The sequence below is a fragment of the Sceloporus undulatus genome, chromosome 6 (genome assembly GCF_019175285.1).
Source record: "Sceloporus undulatus isolate JIND9_A2432 ecotype Alabama chromosome 6, SceUnd_v1.1, whole genome shotgun sequence".
NCBI lineage: Eukaryota > Metazoa > Chordata > Lepidosauria > Squamata > Phrynosomatidae > Sceloporus > Sceloporus undulatus.
In genome coordinates, this window is record NC_056527.1 from 147,505,732 (window position 1) to 147,518,532 (window position 12,801).

A 12,801-nucleotide genomic window follows, 5' to 3' on the forward strand; every position below is an offset into this window, starting at 1 on the left:
AGCTTCCAGAATCCCTCAGCTGGGATGTCTGTTTCTGAATTCTGACATGATCATACCATTTACCATGCGATCTCGTATCTCTACTTTTTGACTGTTCTGTTTTCTATGTTTTGTCCTTTCTCTTTAGTTTAATGCCTTTTACTGGGGCTTAGGCTAATTGTTTAATAATTAACTTTGTGACACATTTTGCCTCTTGGCATAAGCCGCTCTGGAGTTATTGCATCTGTTGTCTTTAAATGCCTAGCTTCTTAAGCGCCCTGGCCATCTCTCAGGGGTGCTTTAGCTGTGGGTTGCTACACTGGCAGGGGATAGACTGGATGACCTCTGGCTTCTTTCTAGCTATGATTCTATTCTGTTCTTAAGAGATGAAAAAGATTAAGGGCCCAAACAGACATGCCAAAATAAAGCTACTTTGGGTCACTTTGGAGGTATGCTGTTTAAATGACACACACATCTTAAGAGGCCAGAAGCTGCACCAAAGCTGCACTCCAGTCCTTAGTACTAGAGTGCGACTTTGGCGTGGCTTCCGGCCTCTTAGGACGCATGCAGCATTTAAACAGCATACCTCCAAAGTGACCCGAAGCAGCTTTATTTTGGCCTGTCTGTTCAGTCCCTAAGTCTAGGAAAGCTTATGCTACCACTTGTTTTGCACAGTTAGTCTCTAAAGGAGCTAGAAGATCTATTCTGTTTTGTTCTAATAGTTTCTATTGTAAGTGTTCTTCAAAGCTTGTGTTTAAGGTAACATTCTTATTTGATTTCTTGGGATATAAACCATCATGGGTGCTTTCTTAGGCTGCCTTTTTTGGGCTCTGACCAAAATATTCAGCTCTTCCAAGCAAATGAGAGAAGATCTTGGCAATGCCTTAAGAATATATAACTTTCCCTTCTCATTCCAATCCTCAATAAAGAAAGAAAACAAAGTATTGGAATACTGTACCTCTGCAGGAATTTTTTGAACACTCGCCTATAAGCGTAACCTGCTCGCCGTACGCGAATATTTTCTTTGAGTCCAAGGTATTCCACTTGGTGCTTTACCCTGAAGGAAAAGAGTTAGAAATTAAACATGGTGACAGGTATGCTACGGTATTCAGCCAATGGGAACTTTCCCATCAGTACATGAAATGTATCTTCCTAATACATTGGGCAGTAACAACCATCTTTCAGAGGGATGATGGGAGTGTTAGTTCAACCACTGGGCAACTTGGATGATGGGAGTGTTAGTGTAACAAACCTAGAAAGCTCCAAGTTAGAGAAGATGACAGCCAATATCGCTTGCTAAAACATGAAAATGGGAAAATTGGAAAACAAAGCATAATTCTCCCAGAACTGTACTAATCCTGAAATGGAGTCAATACACAGAAAACAGATTTTCAAAATTGCCTTTTCCCAGACAGAAAGAAAAACAGTTTGCACTGTTCTGTGTAGTCTGACACGGACTGGTTCTGGCAAAGCATGAAGGCGCGAAAAAGAAAAAGATAAAAAGGCGTTCACACTATTCTCCAGTTTCACTGCATTATTCCAGATGTGAGAAGGAGGGAAAATCTATTAAGAAGGAAATATATTTTGGATAGTTAGCTTTTTTCCCCCTCGAGTGCTACTCCACCAGGAAGATCTGGAATGGGAACAAAATCCCTTATTCCAGAAAGTTGTCTGAACATTTGAAGTAATGTGAACAATTTGCCTCTCTCTCTGCAGAAGGAGCTCAAGCAGAAAGGAAAAAGGCGGTTATGGGAAGGAGGGGACCAACAGCAATTGACTGCACTTTTTAACAGTGGAAAGAAAGAATGGGAGGAAACCGGCAGCGGCAACATGGAATCCAGCACTGGAAAGCTATACTTTCCATACTGCCATTCTCCGTTCCCCAACCCCAATCTCTTGGTGCTGTGAGCAACAAAGAAGGAATGCCTTAATTTGAGAAGGAAGCTTGCAGACACCACAAACATGGCTCATGTGTAATGAACCCAGTGGGTCTGAGAGGGCTTCCAGGCCAGAGAGGAATTCACCAAATGGACACACACACAGCTTAGCTAGCTACTATTAAGAGAGGATCCTAACACCTTTAAAACAGCATGTGTGTTTATAAACCTATAAAAAGAGGGAGGGAAGGGATAAGAATGTGAATGCAGGAGGAGTGCCCAGCAAAATCTCGCCTGTACAAGCCCTGCTGGAAGCAAAGAAAGTACCATATATACTATAAATTGACTTTACATATAAGTCGAGGACAGGTTTTGGGGCCAAAATTATGGATTTTGACATGACCCATGGATAAGTCGAGGGTAAAACGTAGAGGCATGTAACAAAGGATGAAACAAAGGAAAACGGTGCCAAAAACTTGCAAAATTTCAGCAGTTATGTTTGTGCTCATACTAAAGGCTAGATTGATGAATGAATAGTGGAGTCTTGTCTATCATCAGGGGATGATTCCTTTTTAAAATAAGAATTAAAGTACAGTATTTACATTGACTCATGGATAAGTCAACTCAGTTTTTTTTTGGGTCAATTTTTTGACTAAAATTTCTAGACTTACACATGAGTATACTGTATACAGTATGCAAGAGAACTGCCCAGTTCCTTCAATATGGCTTGCACAAAGAATTTTCCTGGTGGATGATGTCAACTTCCAGGTCATGAATTTGAGCATCCACAAAAAAGGGGAGAGGGGTTCTCTTGGCTCTAAAAGCCCCAAACAGGTGAGATGGACCGATGCCATTTGAGACCCTAAAACAGCCTTGTTAAATGCCCGAATCCTGCCCTCTCCCTTGGTGTTACCCACGTACCTGCTCTCCTCCCAGTCTTGAGGCTTTTTGGTTTCATTTGGCTTGATGCAACGGATGTAATGCGGTGTGCATTTCATCAGGGTGCCCACAAGGTCATTGGCTTGTTTCTGCAAAAAATGTACCAATGCATTTAGCTACCAGTGATCACATTCAGGCTTCTCCTGTGTGGTCATTGCTTTCGGTCTTCACAATCCTTTTTAAGGAGAGTGATTTCACTTCACCAGATGAGTGGTTCTCAAGAGAAACGACTGAGGTCATGCTGCTGATGCACACTAAGCCATCATTTTCTTGACCTAGATCTCAGAGGGAGGCTTTCAGATCCATAACAAGCCAGAGAAGCCTTTCTTAAAAGCTTTTGTTATGTCCCAACCCAGCCATTAGACAGGCTGTTCTACCACAGGGCCCAACAGGTATCCCTTTTACTATGAATTAGTTCATAGGGATTTACACATTGGATAGGGAAGGAAAAGCAATCATGCCAAGCCTGATGGATCAGAGAGAGTGGGGAAGAGCATGACTTTTATATTTAATGTACACCTCAATTTCCCTCCGGTGAGCTCAAAGTGGAGGGCAATGGCTCTCTTCTGCTTGCCCCACATGATCAAGTCTACAGAAGCTTGTATGCTATAACTTATTTCACACAGTCAGTCTAACCATGGTACAAGATTCCGCTGCATACTGATATTTCCCAGATTAAAACAGCTATGTCTGAACTCTGTCTCACACAACAAGTACCAACCACATCTATGACCAGAGTTGTGCAACATGTAATGATCAAAAAGAATGATGTGTGACACCCAATCAGCAAACACACATAATATATCCAAGCATGGAGATCGGTACTTTCTATCTATGTATGTATCTTCCAACACAGGTCTGTAACTGGGAGCCCTGTAGATCTGCTTTCATTACTAAATGGAACTTGTAAATTCAAGAAAGGTGACTCATATATTACTAAGGTGTCTGTTCCATAACTGCTCTTCCCTGCCCTGTGCACCCACCTAGATGACCACAACCCAGGACTAATCTTCAGAAACAAAACACACCTTGATTTTACTTCCAGCAGTCGTTGGCCGGCCTTTTTTCTCGGCTTGGAGGTTCTCTGGAAATAGTGCCTTTATAAAAGGCCTAGAAGAAAATGGAGGAACAAAGCAACACCAAGTTACAAGACACAAGGCTCAACAAAGGTATCATCATAGAGATACCTTTGTTGATTTTGATTTTGTTGTGTGTGTGTGTGTTGTTTTATGGCCAACACATCTATGCCTGAAGTAAAAAAGATTAATAGGATGGGGGGAAAGACAGGTGAATTTAGTGGTACAAGTGATGTATAATCATGCCTTCTATAGCTGGAGTCTATGTGTGGAACAGAAAAAGAATCCGTCTGACCTGTTTAGGCTCAGTTGAAATAAATAACAAAGCAGATCAGAATATAAATTTCAGCACTCTGATTATGAGTTTGCTCAGAATCAATCAACAATTAATTAACTGTTGGTCTTAATGTTTTTAGCAATGGGCTCCTCAAAATCCTTTTCTGTGTTCCTGATTTTCTGCTTGCATTTCTTTTGTGTAAATACAACCTCAGAGCAAACACATCTTACATACAATTCACTGCTTTGCATGAGCTCAATCAAGTCCATGAAAAGGACGTCTCGGTTTCTCTCGCAGAACCCATCCATGTCGTAGGACACCTGAGGAAAGGTAGAAATGACAGTTAAGCTTTTCTGTCTTTGCCAGGGAAGACATAATGCGTGAGAAACCTCTCCTATGGCCAGAAATGAGGGGGTGAAGGAAGCTAGTAATTATAGCATGCAATGCAGACAGTTTTGGGAAAAGCTGCAGTGCATTAGGTCATAATCTGCAGAAATCAATCTGACTGCATGCTAGATGTGACAATAGATGCTCTTTTAGAAAAGCAGTGGGCAAGCAGGAGAGAGACGGAGAGTACAGCAAAGGGAATGCCAGGCTTTGGGGGGGGGGTGTCAAATCCAAGTTCCTGGACACCCTCAGATGGCCACACACCCCAGCTCTATGTCACCCTCACTTGATGGATTCTCAGCTTTTGTCCTGATGTTAAAATGTTGAAATACTTCTCCTAAGGAGAAAGAGTAAGAGCTGGTGACTGGAATTAGCTAAAATACGCTGGCACTTTGGGCTCCGCTCTTTTTTGCCTTTGGCTCCCTGTCCATCCCTGGAATTGGCCCAGGATAATAATTTTGTGTATAAAACAAAGATTGTGTATATTAAACAAACCATCAGAAGGCAACGGTGTCACTATCTCAGCCACCTATGCAGACGATTTTGGAATATTTAGGATTTCAGAATTTCAGGTAAGGGAGACTTAACTTGTACTAAGCAGTAGTGATTCCTCCCTCCCTGGTCACAATCTCTCACTCCAAATGCACTACCACAATACACACTCCCACAACAGGGTTGTGGAATTGCCTTTCCCATCTAAGAATCACCTTCCCAGCGTAGTGGTGGATGATGAAGCCCTCGTTCCAGCTGTTGAAATGCTCGTGAGTCCCGATCTGCATCTGCAGCTTCTGGAGGAGAGTCTGGTCGGCTCCCTCTCCCACAGCATGCATCGTGGCACAGACGTCATCCAGAATGCTCATGATGCCTGGTGGGTTCTGATGACACGCCACAGCCACAAGAAAAGTGTTGTGGAGGAGGAAAACGAGCAACAGGTTATATATAATAGCCTTCCCCAACCTGGCAGCTTCCAGATGTGCTGGACTACAACCCCCATCATCCCAAGGCAATGCATTTAGTCCCTAGCACCATCCCTAGAGACAAAGGCTCTGGGAAAGAAGACAGTCTAGCAGTCTGGACACACACACACACTCCCTGCACACATACCACTTTGTTCTCTATGAGGTCGCAAACAATTTTATTGTTGAAGTAGTCAATGGGTGTCCAGCGTATCCCTTCTTGGACGTATTCTTCCTGAAATATAAAAGAGAAGGACTCATAAACTGATGTGTAGAGACTCAGTGGAGAGATTCAGGTATATGCTTGGGACACTCTCAAAACAAGGACCATTTGTAGCTTAGTGGAATAGGAACAATTCTCACTTGTGAAAAGCAAATAGATGAGTGCCTACATAGAAGTTTGAGTGGTCCCTGGAGATGAAGCAGAGCTTAGCATGGCCTCTGTTTTAAGACAGGTAAAAATCCTAACATTATCAAACAGTCTGAGAGGAAAAAAGAGACATGTGGAATTCTGTCCATTGTTGTGGTATTTGATGCAGATACGAATTTCAGGAATAGGGGGAGTGAATGATGAAGCCTGTGTACCCTCAAATGACTCTATAAATTCCAGATCAGCACTACTGAGTAAATTTACTCAGAGGGCAGGGAAGTTGCTATATGAATGTTAAACGGCACTCTTAATTGCTTTTTCATTCTGTAATTATTTCAGTATCATACGCTTTAGGAATTGCTACTGGTACAAGAACCAGTCTACATACTTAAGCCACGGCAAACATGACCTAATTTACACGTAACAAGAGGCAAGCGTTCAAGCTCGACAGGGCCACTTTCATTGCTTATCATCACTCAAAAACTGAAGATTGAATAAGAATGACTACACAGTTTGACTAATTTAAGTTGGCCTAAATAATAATAATAATAATAATTATTATTATTATTATTATTATTATTATTATTATTATTATTTTTATTTATATTTCCTGCTTCTCCCTTCAGATCCACTGCAGTTTGGAAATATTACTTTTTTGAATCACAATAGGCCCTTGGTATCCACTAGGTTCCAGGACCCCTCCACCCTGGATACCAAAATCAATGGGTGCTGAAGTCCCATAATATACAACAGTGCAATAAAATGGTGCCTCTTATACACAGTGCCAAAAATAAAGGGGGGACTTTTTCAAGGCATGGGTGATTGAATCTGTAGAAGCAGAATCCGTGGGTAGGGAGGGCTCACTGTATACTTCCCCTCAAATCTGCCAGCTGCTGGTCATACTGGCTGGGAAGTTGGGAATTGTAGTCCAAAAAGAATAATTTCTCCAAGCTATGTTCCCCCTCCAATTGCTCCCATGTATAAAACATGGGATAAAACACAGTCCAACTTCCCTGGCTCTTCAAAAAGGCAGGCACAGGGGAAAATTATATAAGCCCTCATCCTTCCCTTTTGAACAGACGGGCAGAGAGGAAATAGAGAAAGCAGAAGTTCTCCCGTTCTTCAATCCAATACAAACGCCAGGCCAGCTAGAGGTTTGGGTGGGTTTTTCTATTTCCATATAGACGGCAAGTCAGCTTCCATGGGGAAGTCATATGACAGGGCTGATTCTTTGGTGCCTCACTCCTGACCATTGCATCAGAGGAGGGACTGTGCCTGCAGCAACAGCTGTGTTGACTTCCAGGACCAGCAAAACCACAGCTGCCTTTCTGCAATCTTTTGCTTGGAGAGGCAAATTTTGGAAACCGTCATCAGCTCAAGAGACGCTCCATCCTCCCAGAGGAAAGAAACCAGCTGCTTTTAACAAATTCTGCAGACAGTTCAGCACACACAAACACTTGCCCATTTGTACCTGCTCTGCTTTCAGGGTCAGTTCGATAAAGATCTGCTGCAACTTTTCGTTAACAAAATTGATGCAGAACTGTTCAAAGCCATTTTTCTGGAAGAAAATAAAACACAAATGCATTAAAAACCTTAGCTTCCATGCCCTCTGTACCAACATCCTTTTTAAAACCAAGTTAGATTAATCTCAAATCCTTTCACTCTGTAGATCTACAGGGGCCTAAACAGCAGATTTTTACATTCAGATAGGAGGAGCCTCACCAGAGAGAGAGTTCAGTAATATAAATTCTCCAACGCTCTTTCCAAGATTTGAATTTTCATTACCGGAGCCTTTACCACAGAACAGCCATGTTTGGACATATGCCCAGAAAAACTCAGAACTTCTCTTTGTTCCTAAAGCGGCTGACGTTTCCCTTTCAAGCCGCTCTACTCACACCCTCTAATTTTGCAGGCTGGGTGATGTGAAATGCCTTGTTTAAAAATTAATTTTGCTTCCAACCTCCTGAAAAGCCACAGAAAGGGCCCAGACCTAGCCTACTGTGTGGACCTTGTTAACTGAGAAAAGACAAAAGAGAAGGCAATGCACCAATCGGTGACTGAAAAAGGCAAGGCAGGCTTCTCTCAACATTCTGGCCTCACTTTCATGATACTTCATGAGATTTCACAATACTTAAGCTGCTAGTAGCAGTTTGGATATGGGGCAGGGCTCTTGTAAATCCTGGATCAGAAAGGGATCCCATCGAGTTCTGTCAAGTGGTACTGTGGCACATCTCCCCTCTCATCCTCAGTAATAGGCTATCTGTGCAATTCTATGCATGTCAACTCAGAAGCAAGCCCCACTGATTTCAACAGGGCCTGCCCAAAATTCAATGTAGAAATCATTATTTCTGACGTTTAATGCCAACAAACAATATTTCATCCCTTGTCCTAACCTTCACCGTTTGTCCTTACCTGAAATATCTCAAAGCCGTAGATGTCCAGGACACCAATGTTATATTCTTCGTGATCCTTTTCCATAGCCTTATTTATGGACTAATGGGAAAAAAAACAGATAGAAGAAAAGAGACTAGCATAAGAACTAGAAATGAAAATTTTAACTGCTTAGTTATATCAAATGAGACCAGAGCTTGGAAAAGTTCATTCTTGGGACCAAAGATCCTTCCAACTCTATGATTCAACTATTCCTCCAGTCAAAATGGTCACAAGGGGATTATGGCAGCTGTAGCTCCAAGCTCTGAATTAAACTCTACTAAAGGGCTGTCTCCAATTAACTAGGTAAGGCTCTTCTTTTCTTATTTTTAAAGAAGGTTAAGTGGATGTAGAGTGCTGCATGACTTCTGGAGCATGGGGAAAAATGGAAAAGCACAGAGGAAAAGGAGAATGGAATGGGTTATCTCACAACCAGAAAAAAAGAGCAACCCAAATCTGTTCTGCAAGATTTCCAGATTTGTAGAAACACTGCCACAGGGGGGCTGTTTTTCAGTTCTAGTCAACCATCTTGTGACCACAAAACAACACATACTCAAAAACCTCCATCCCAAAAATGCCACCTACGTCCACTAGGTAGTCAAAGATTCTGGCGTGAAGCGCTTTGGCCAAGGCGTCCCGGGTGTAGCAGGCTTGCTCCACGTTGAGAGTCACGTTGATGGACTCTGACTTGCCGCCCCACTTACTATCCATCTGCCTGCTGGTCAGTTTCTCTTGGAGTCGGCTCTGGTTAATTCCTAGGAGGAAGGCTGGGAACGCCAGGACTGTAGAAACGTAAGGACAAAACCAGAGCCAGATTAACTGGGATGGCTGTGACATGAAGGGTGGATCACAGTTAAGCAAAGCAGCGAAATTGCTGGAATTTCTGAAGAAAACACCCATCAAACTGTAGTAAAACATGCCGATTAAAAACAGGCATGTCTAAAGGTTGGGAGACCTTTCTATTAACCAACAAGTTTTCTATTAAGAGTAGGATTTATGAGATGCCTTATCCTTTTTTTATAAAAAGACTCACAGCATCATATGAAGAAAGTATTTCATATTTCCAATTATTTTTACCTGTTTATGGCACAGTGTCCATTACAAAGCACTATGTAAATAGAACATACTGGCTACACACATATCAGCAACAACCAAACTCTTACAGCATGAGACGAAGCAATCACATGAAAGGCAGAAAATAAACCCAAAGTTAACACTGATAGTAGCATATCAGTATAGGCCAGCAGTCAACCGTTACTATGATTATACGCTTACTCATTTGTAGCTGTTCCACGAGGGCTACTTACATTCCTCGCTCTCCACAGCAGCATAGTTGCCAACTTCTTTGAAGGTAATATTGCCCAAATGTAGCACCCCGGCCACAATCTGCAGCACCAACGCCTGCTCCTCTGCAAAGATCCCAATCACATTCATGGCATGCTGCAAAGTTAAGGATAGGCGGGAGGGAGGAAGTGGCAGATGAATTAAAAAAAAACATGTTAAGACCCAAACACCGGTTTTGTGTGAAGATCTTCCTTCTTCCTTCCTTCAATCCCCAAATTTCTAGACTTTTCCAGAGAATGAGACCCTAAGAGTTGTTCATGGCTAGAACTCTCATATTTGCTGTGTTTGCTCTTCCTCATTCACTTTGCCTGCCCTTCTCCTTTAGATGCCTAAACTGTACAGTATTTCTAAATGCTCAACAGAAGTTTTAATGCTGTGCTAGAAATTTGGGGACTGAAGGAGGAAGGGACAGATTCAATGACCTCATGGGGGGGGAGGGAACATGCTACACCCCTATATTACAACAATCCTGTAAGGAAGGCAGATCAATGTCCCCCTCGCAAAGGAGATGTCCAAACTGAAATCTAGCTGCCTGTAAAAAAAAATTATTATTTGCATTTTCAATCATGGTACCAAGGTCATGAATGCCCCCAAGACCCACCATAAAACCCAGTCAGCTGCCTCAAGCTAGGAAGTGGAGCACTGTAGGATGACGTGAGTTGACTCCTTCCACCAGCAAGCAATGGGGGGAATGCTTCTTTCGCCATCACTTACTGGTGGGAGAGGTCTGGTCATGTCATCTTGGAGCACCATGCTCAAGCGCTCCCTTGGGACAGCTGAGTGGCTTTTAAGGTGGATTTCAGGGGTTGGATCAGGGGATGGAGTACAGTTACGATATTGTAGCTAAACCTTTGAAGCAGGATTCTCAGATGGCTTTGATGACCGGAGGAATCTGAGAACAGTTACACAGGTATCTCTAACCCCATCTCACCAAAAGCATGGGCTTTCAATTTTCCAACAAGACTTAACACTAATATCTCATATTTCTTTCTCTCTCATTCCTCTCTCTCTGTTATTTACACACACACACAAACACACACACACTGCAACTGAACATTCATGGACAGGCCCTGTGCAAGCTAGACACCCCAAATCCCATCCCACCCCTGGTTTCTGCACCCTGCCTTTTCTCGCCACCAAAACCTTAATTTGAATAGAAAGATCTTACAGATGTGGAAGGTAACTTTCCAGATGTCTTTCCTTTTTAACACTTTAAGAAGCACAATGAACAAGGAGGAGAAGTATAAATCTCCAGAACTGTGGGGCAAGGGGCTCTTGTTTATGTTCTCCAGCTGTTTCCTCTCATTCAGCAAGGTAAGGTTTTCAGCTTCAGGGGAGGAGAACAAGCATTTTGCTTTTTAAAAAAAGAACCATCCTGTTACACAAGAGGACTAAAAACAAAAAAGATTTATAAGTGGGCAGGGGGAGGGAGAATTACTTGCATACTGTGTGGCCTGGGTTTATACTTATGAGCCTTATTAAAAGCCAAACTAAGGGCCCCTAGATGCATTTTTAAGTCCTTCCTGGATGGAAAATATTTGGGGATTATATTGGGTGACTTCCGTCAGGAAAATGACATGGAGGAAAGTGTCACCCCCATGCCCCAATCCTGACTGGATTCTCCTTCCACCTACTAGGATATGCTTTCACAAAAACTGTATCACATCAGAGCATTAGAGTTACCTTCCTCGATAGAGACTTTCAAGCCTAGCATCCTTGTTTCCTTTCTTTCTAGCCATAAAGATGCTACAAGGAACCCAACAAAATCTCATCTTGCTGTTTCTCACAAGCATTCAGATTTCAGTGGTGTGTGTGTGTATAGCAATTATGCGGCTTCAAGTTGGCTCTGGGTGCATCTACATGGTAGAAATAATGCAATTTGACACCCCGTTAACTGCCATGCCTCCATCCTACAGAATCCTGGGGCCTGACGTTTTGTGGGGCACCAGCAATCTTCGGCAGGGAAGGCTAAAGATCCTGTATAACTACGAAGCCCGGGATCCCATAGGATGGCCTACAGCACTTAAACGTACCCTTTCTGAACAAATCTTTCCAAGAAAACCCTGTGATAGGTTTGCCAGAGGGTTGCCATAAGTCAGAAACAACTTGCAGGCACACACAGCAACATCAGACAGGTGGGAATTACCAGAGTTTCCTGGAAATCCGATTTGTCATTAATGTCATCCACTTTGTAGGATCCCGAAAGGCTCAGATAGTGGTAGTAGTCCATACTGGTGATGCCAAGGCTGGACTTCTGCTCACTGGAGGCGCCTTCAATCAACTGCAGAACGAAAAGCAGGAATGGGACTGTGAGATGGCTCTGATCGGTGTGATTTCTGCCTTTGGGAACAGGAGGAAGGTAGGAGGAAGAATTTGCAACAGCCAAGGAAGACCCAAGACTGTCAATCAGTGCAGACAATACTGAGGCTGCATCCACACTGGAGAGATAACTTGGTTTGGCATCGCTCTAAGTGCCCTGGCCCAAGGTTATGTGTTTTGTCCCAAGAGCAATGCTATGGACTTTGGGTGTAGTAAGGCCTCTGGCTCTCGGGAACACAGCCAGAACAAAAGACTTGTCCACAAATTTCTTAAGTTTCCAAAGTTTTACTGGTTATAACAGAAAAACATGAAACTGATCTCCTTTTTCTCAATAGTCCTTCCTAAATACCTTGCTCTCTTCTTGGTGGGTTTTATCTTTCTTCTTCTGAGGACTTCTCTTTCTTCTTTGTGGACTTATCTCTCTTCTTCTGTGGACTTATCTTTGTCGAAGGAAAATCTTCTCTCCAGGTCTGACTTGGCTGAAATCTTACTACACAATTGAAACTTAGCTAGAGGGAGACAGAATAAGACCCTAGGATTTCCCACAATCTTTGTCTTTCTTAAAGCTGTAGATCTCTCTTTCCCCTCCCAAACTGATACACAGAAAAGCCTATTATAATCTCAAGTGAATATATGTCTCAAGAGCATCAAAGATGCTCTGGAGGCATGACATTATGGAATTCTGGGAGTTGGAGCTTGTTGTGGGCCCAGAGCTGAGCAGAGCTTAAGGAAGGAAGGCCCCACAATATACTCCAACTCCCAGAATTCCACAGCCTTGAGTCAGGGCACTTAGAGTGGTGCCAAACCAAGTTATCTCTCCAGTGTGAATGCACCCTGAGTTATCTGG

General features: G+C 42.8%; 2 protein-coding genes across 7 annotated transcripts in view; one reads left to right on the forward strand and one right to left on the reverse strand.

The window, feature by feature from the left end:
- The window catches only part of MINDY2 (MINDY lysine 48 deubiquitinase 2), a 689,230-nt gene that overhangs the window by 117,103 nt on the left and 559,326 nt on the right, over nt 1-12,801 (forward strand). The gene's annotated exons all lie outside the window — the stretch shown is intronic.
- The window catches only part of MYO1E (myosin IE), a 568,767-nt gene that overhangs the window by 12,204 nt on the left and 543,762 nt on the right, over nt 1-12,801 (reverse strand). For all 5 annotated transcript variants that reach the window (XR_006104381.1, XM_042471365.1, XM_042471364.1 and 2 more), the window contains 11 exons: nt 11,782-11,916; nt 9,599-9,731; nt 8,877-9,073; nt 8,274-8,354; nt 7,333-7,419; nt 5,640-5,726; nt 5,243-5,410; nt 4,383-4,468; nt 3,824-3,905; nt 2,778-2,884; nt 938-1,036 (listed from right to left, as the gene is read on the reverse strand). Coding sequence is in view for 4 of the 5 variants with exons in the window: in XM_042471365.1 (XP_042327299.1) it covers nt 938-1,036; nt 2,778-2,884; nt 3,824-3,905; nt 4,383-4,468; nt 5,243-5,410; nt 5,640-5,726; nt 7,333-7,419; nt 8,274-8,354; nt 8,877-9,073; nt 9,599-9,731; nt 11,782-11,916 (1,262 nt within the window). In the remaining variant the exon portion in view is untranslated. The remainder of the gene's footprint in view (nt 1-937; nt 1,037-2,777; nt 2,885-3,823; nt 3,906-4,382; nt 4,469-5,242; nt 5,411-5,639; nt 5,727-7,332; nt 7,420-8,273; nt 8,355-8,876; nt 9,074-9,598; nt 9,732-11,781; nt 11,917-12,801) is intronic.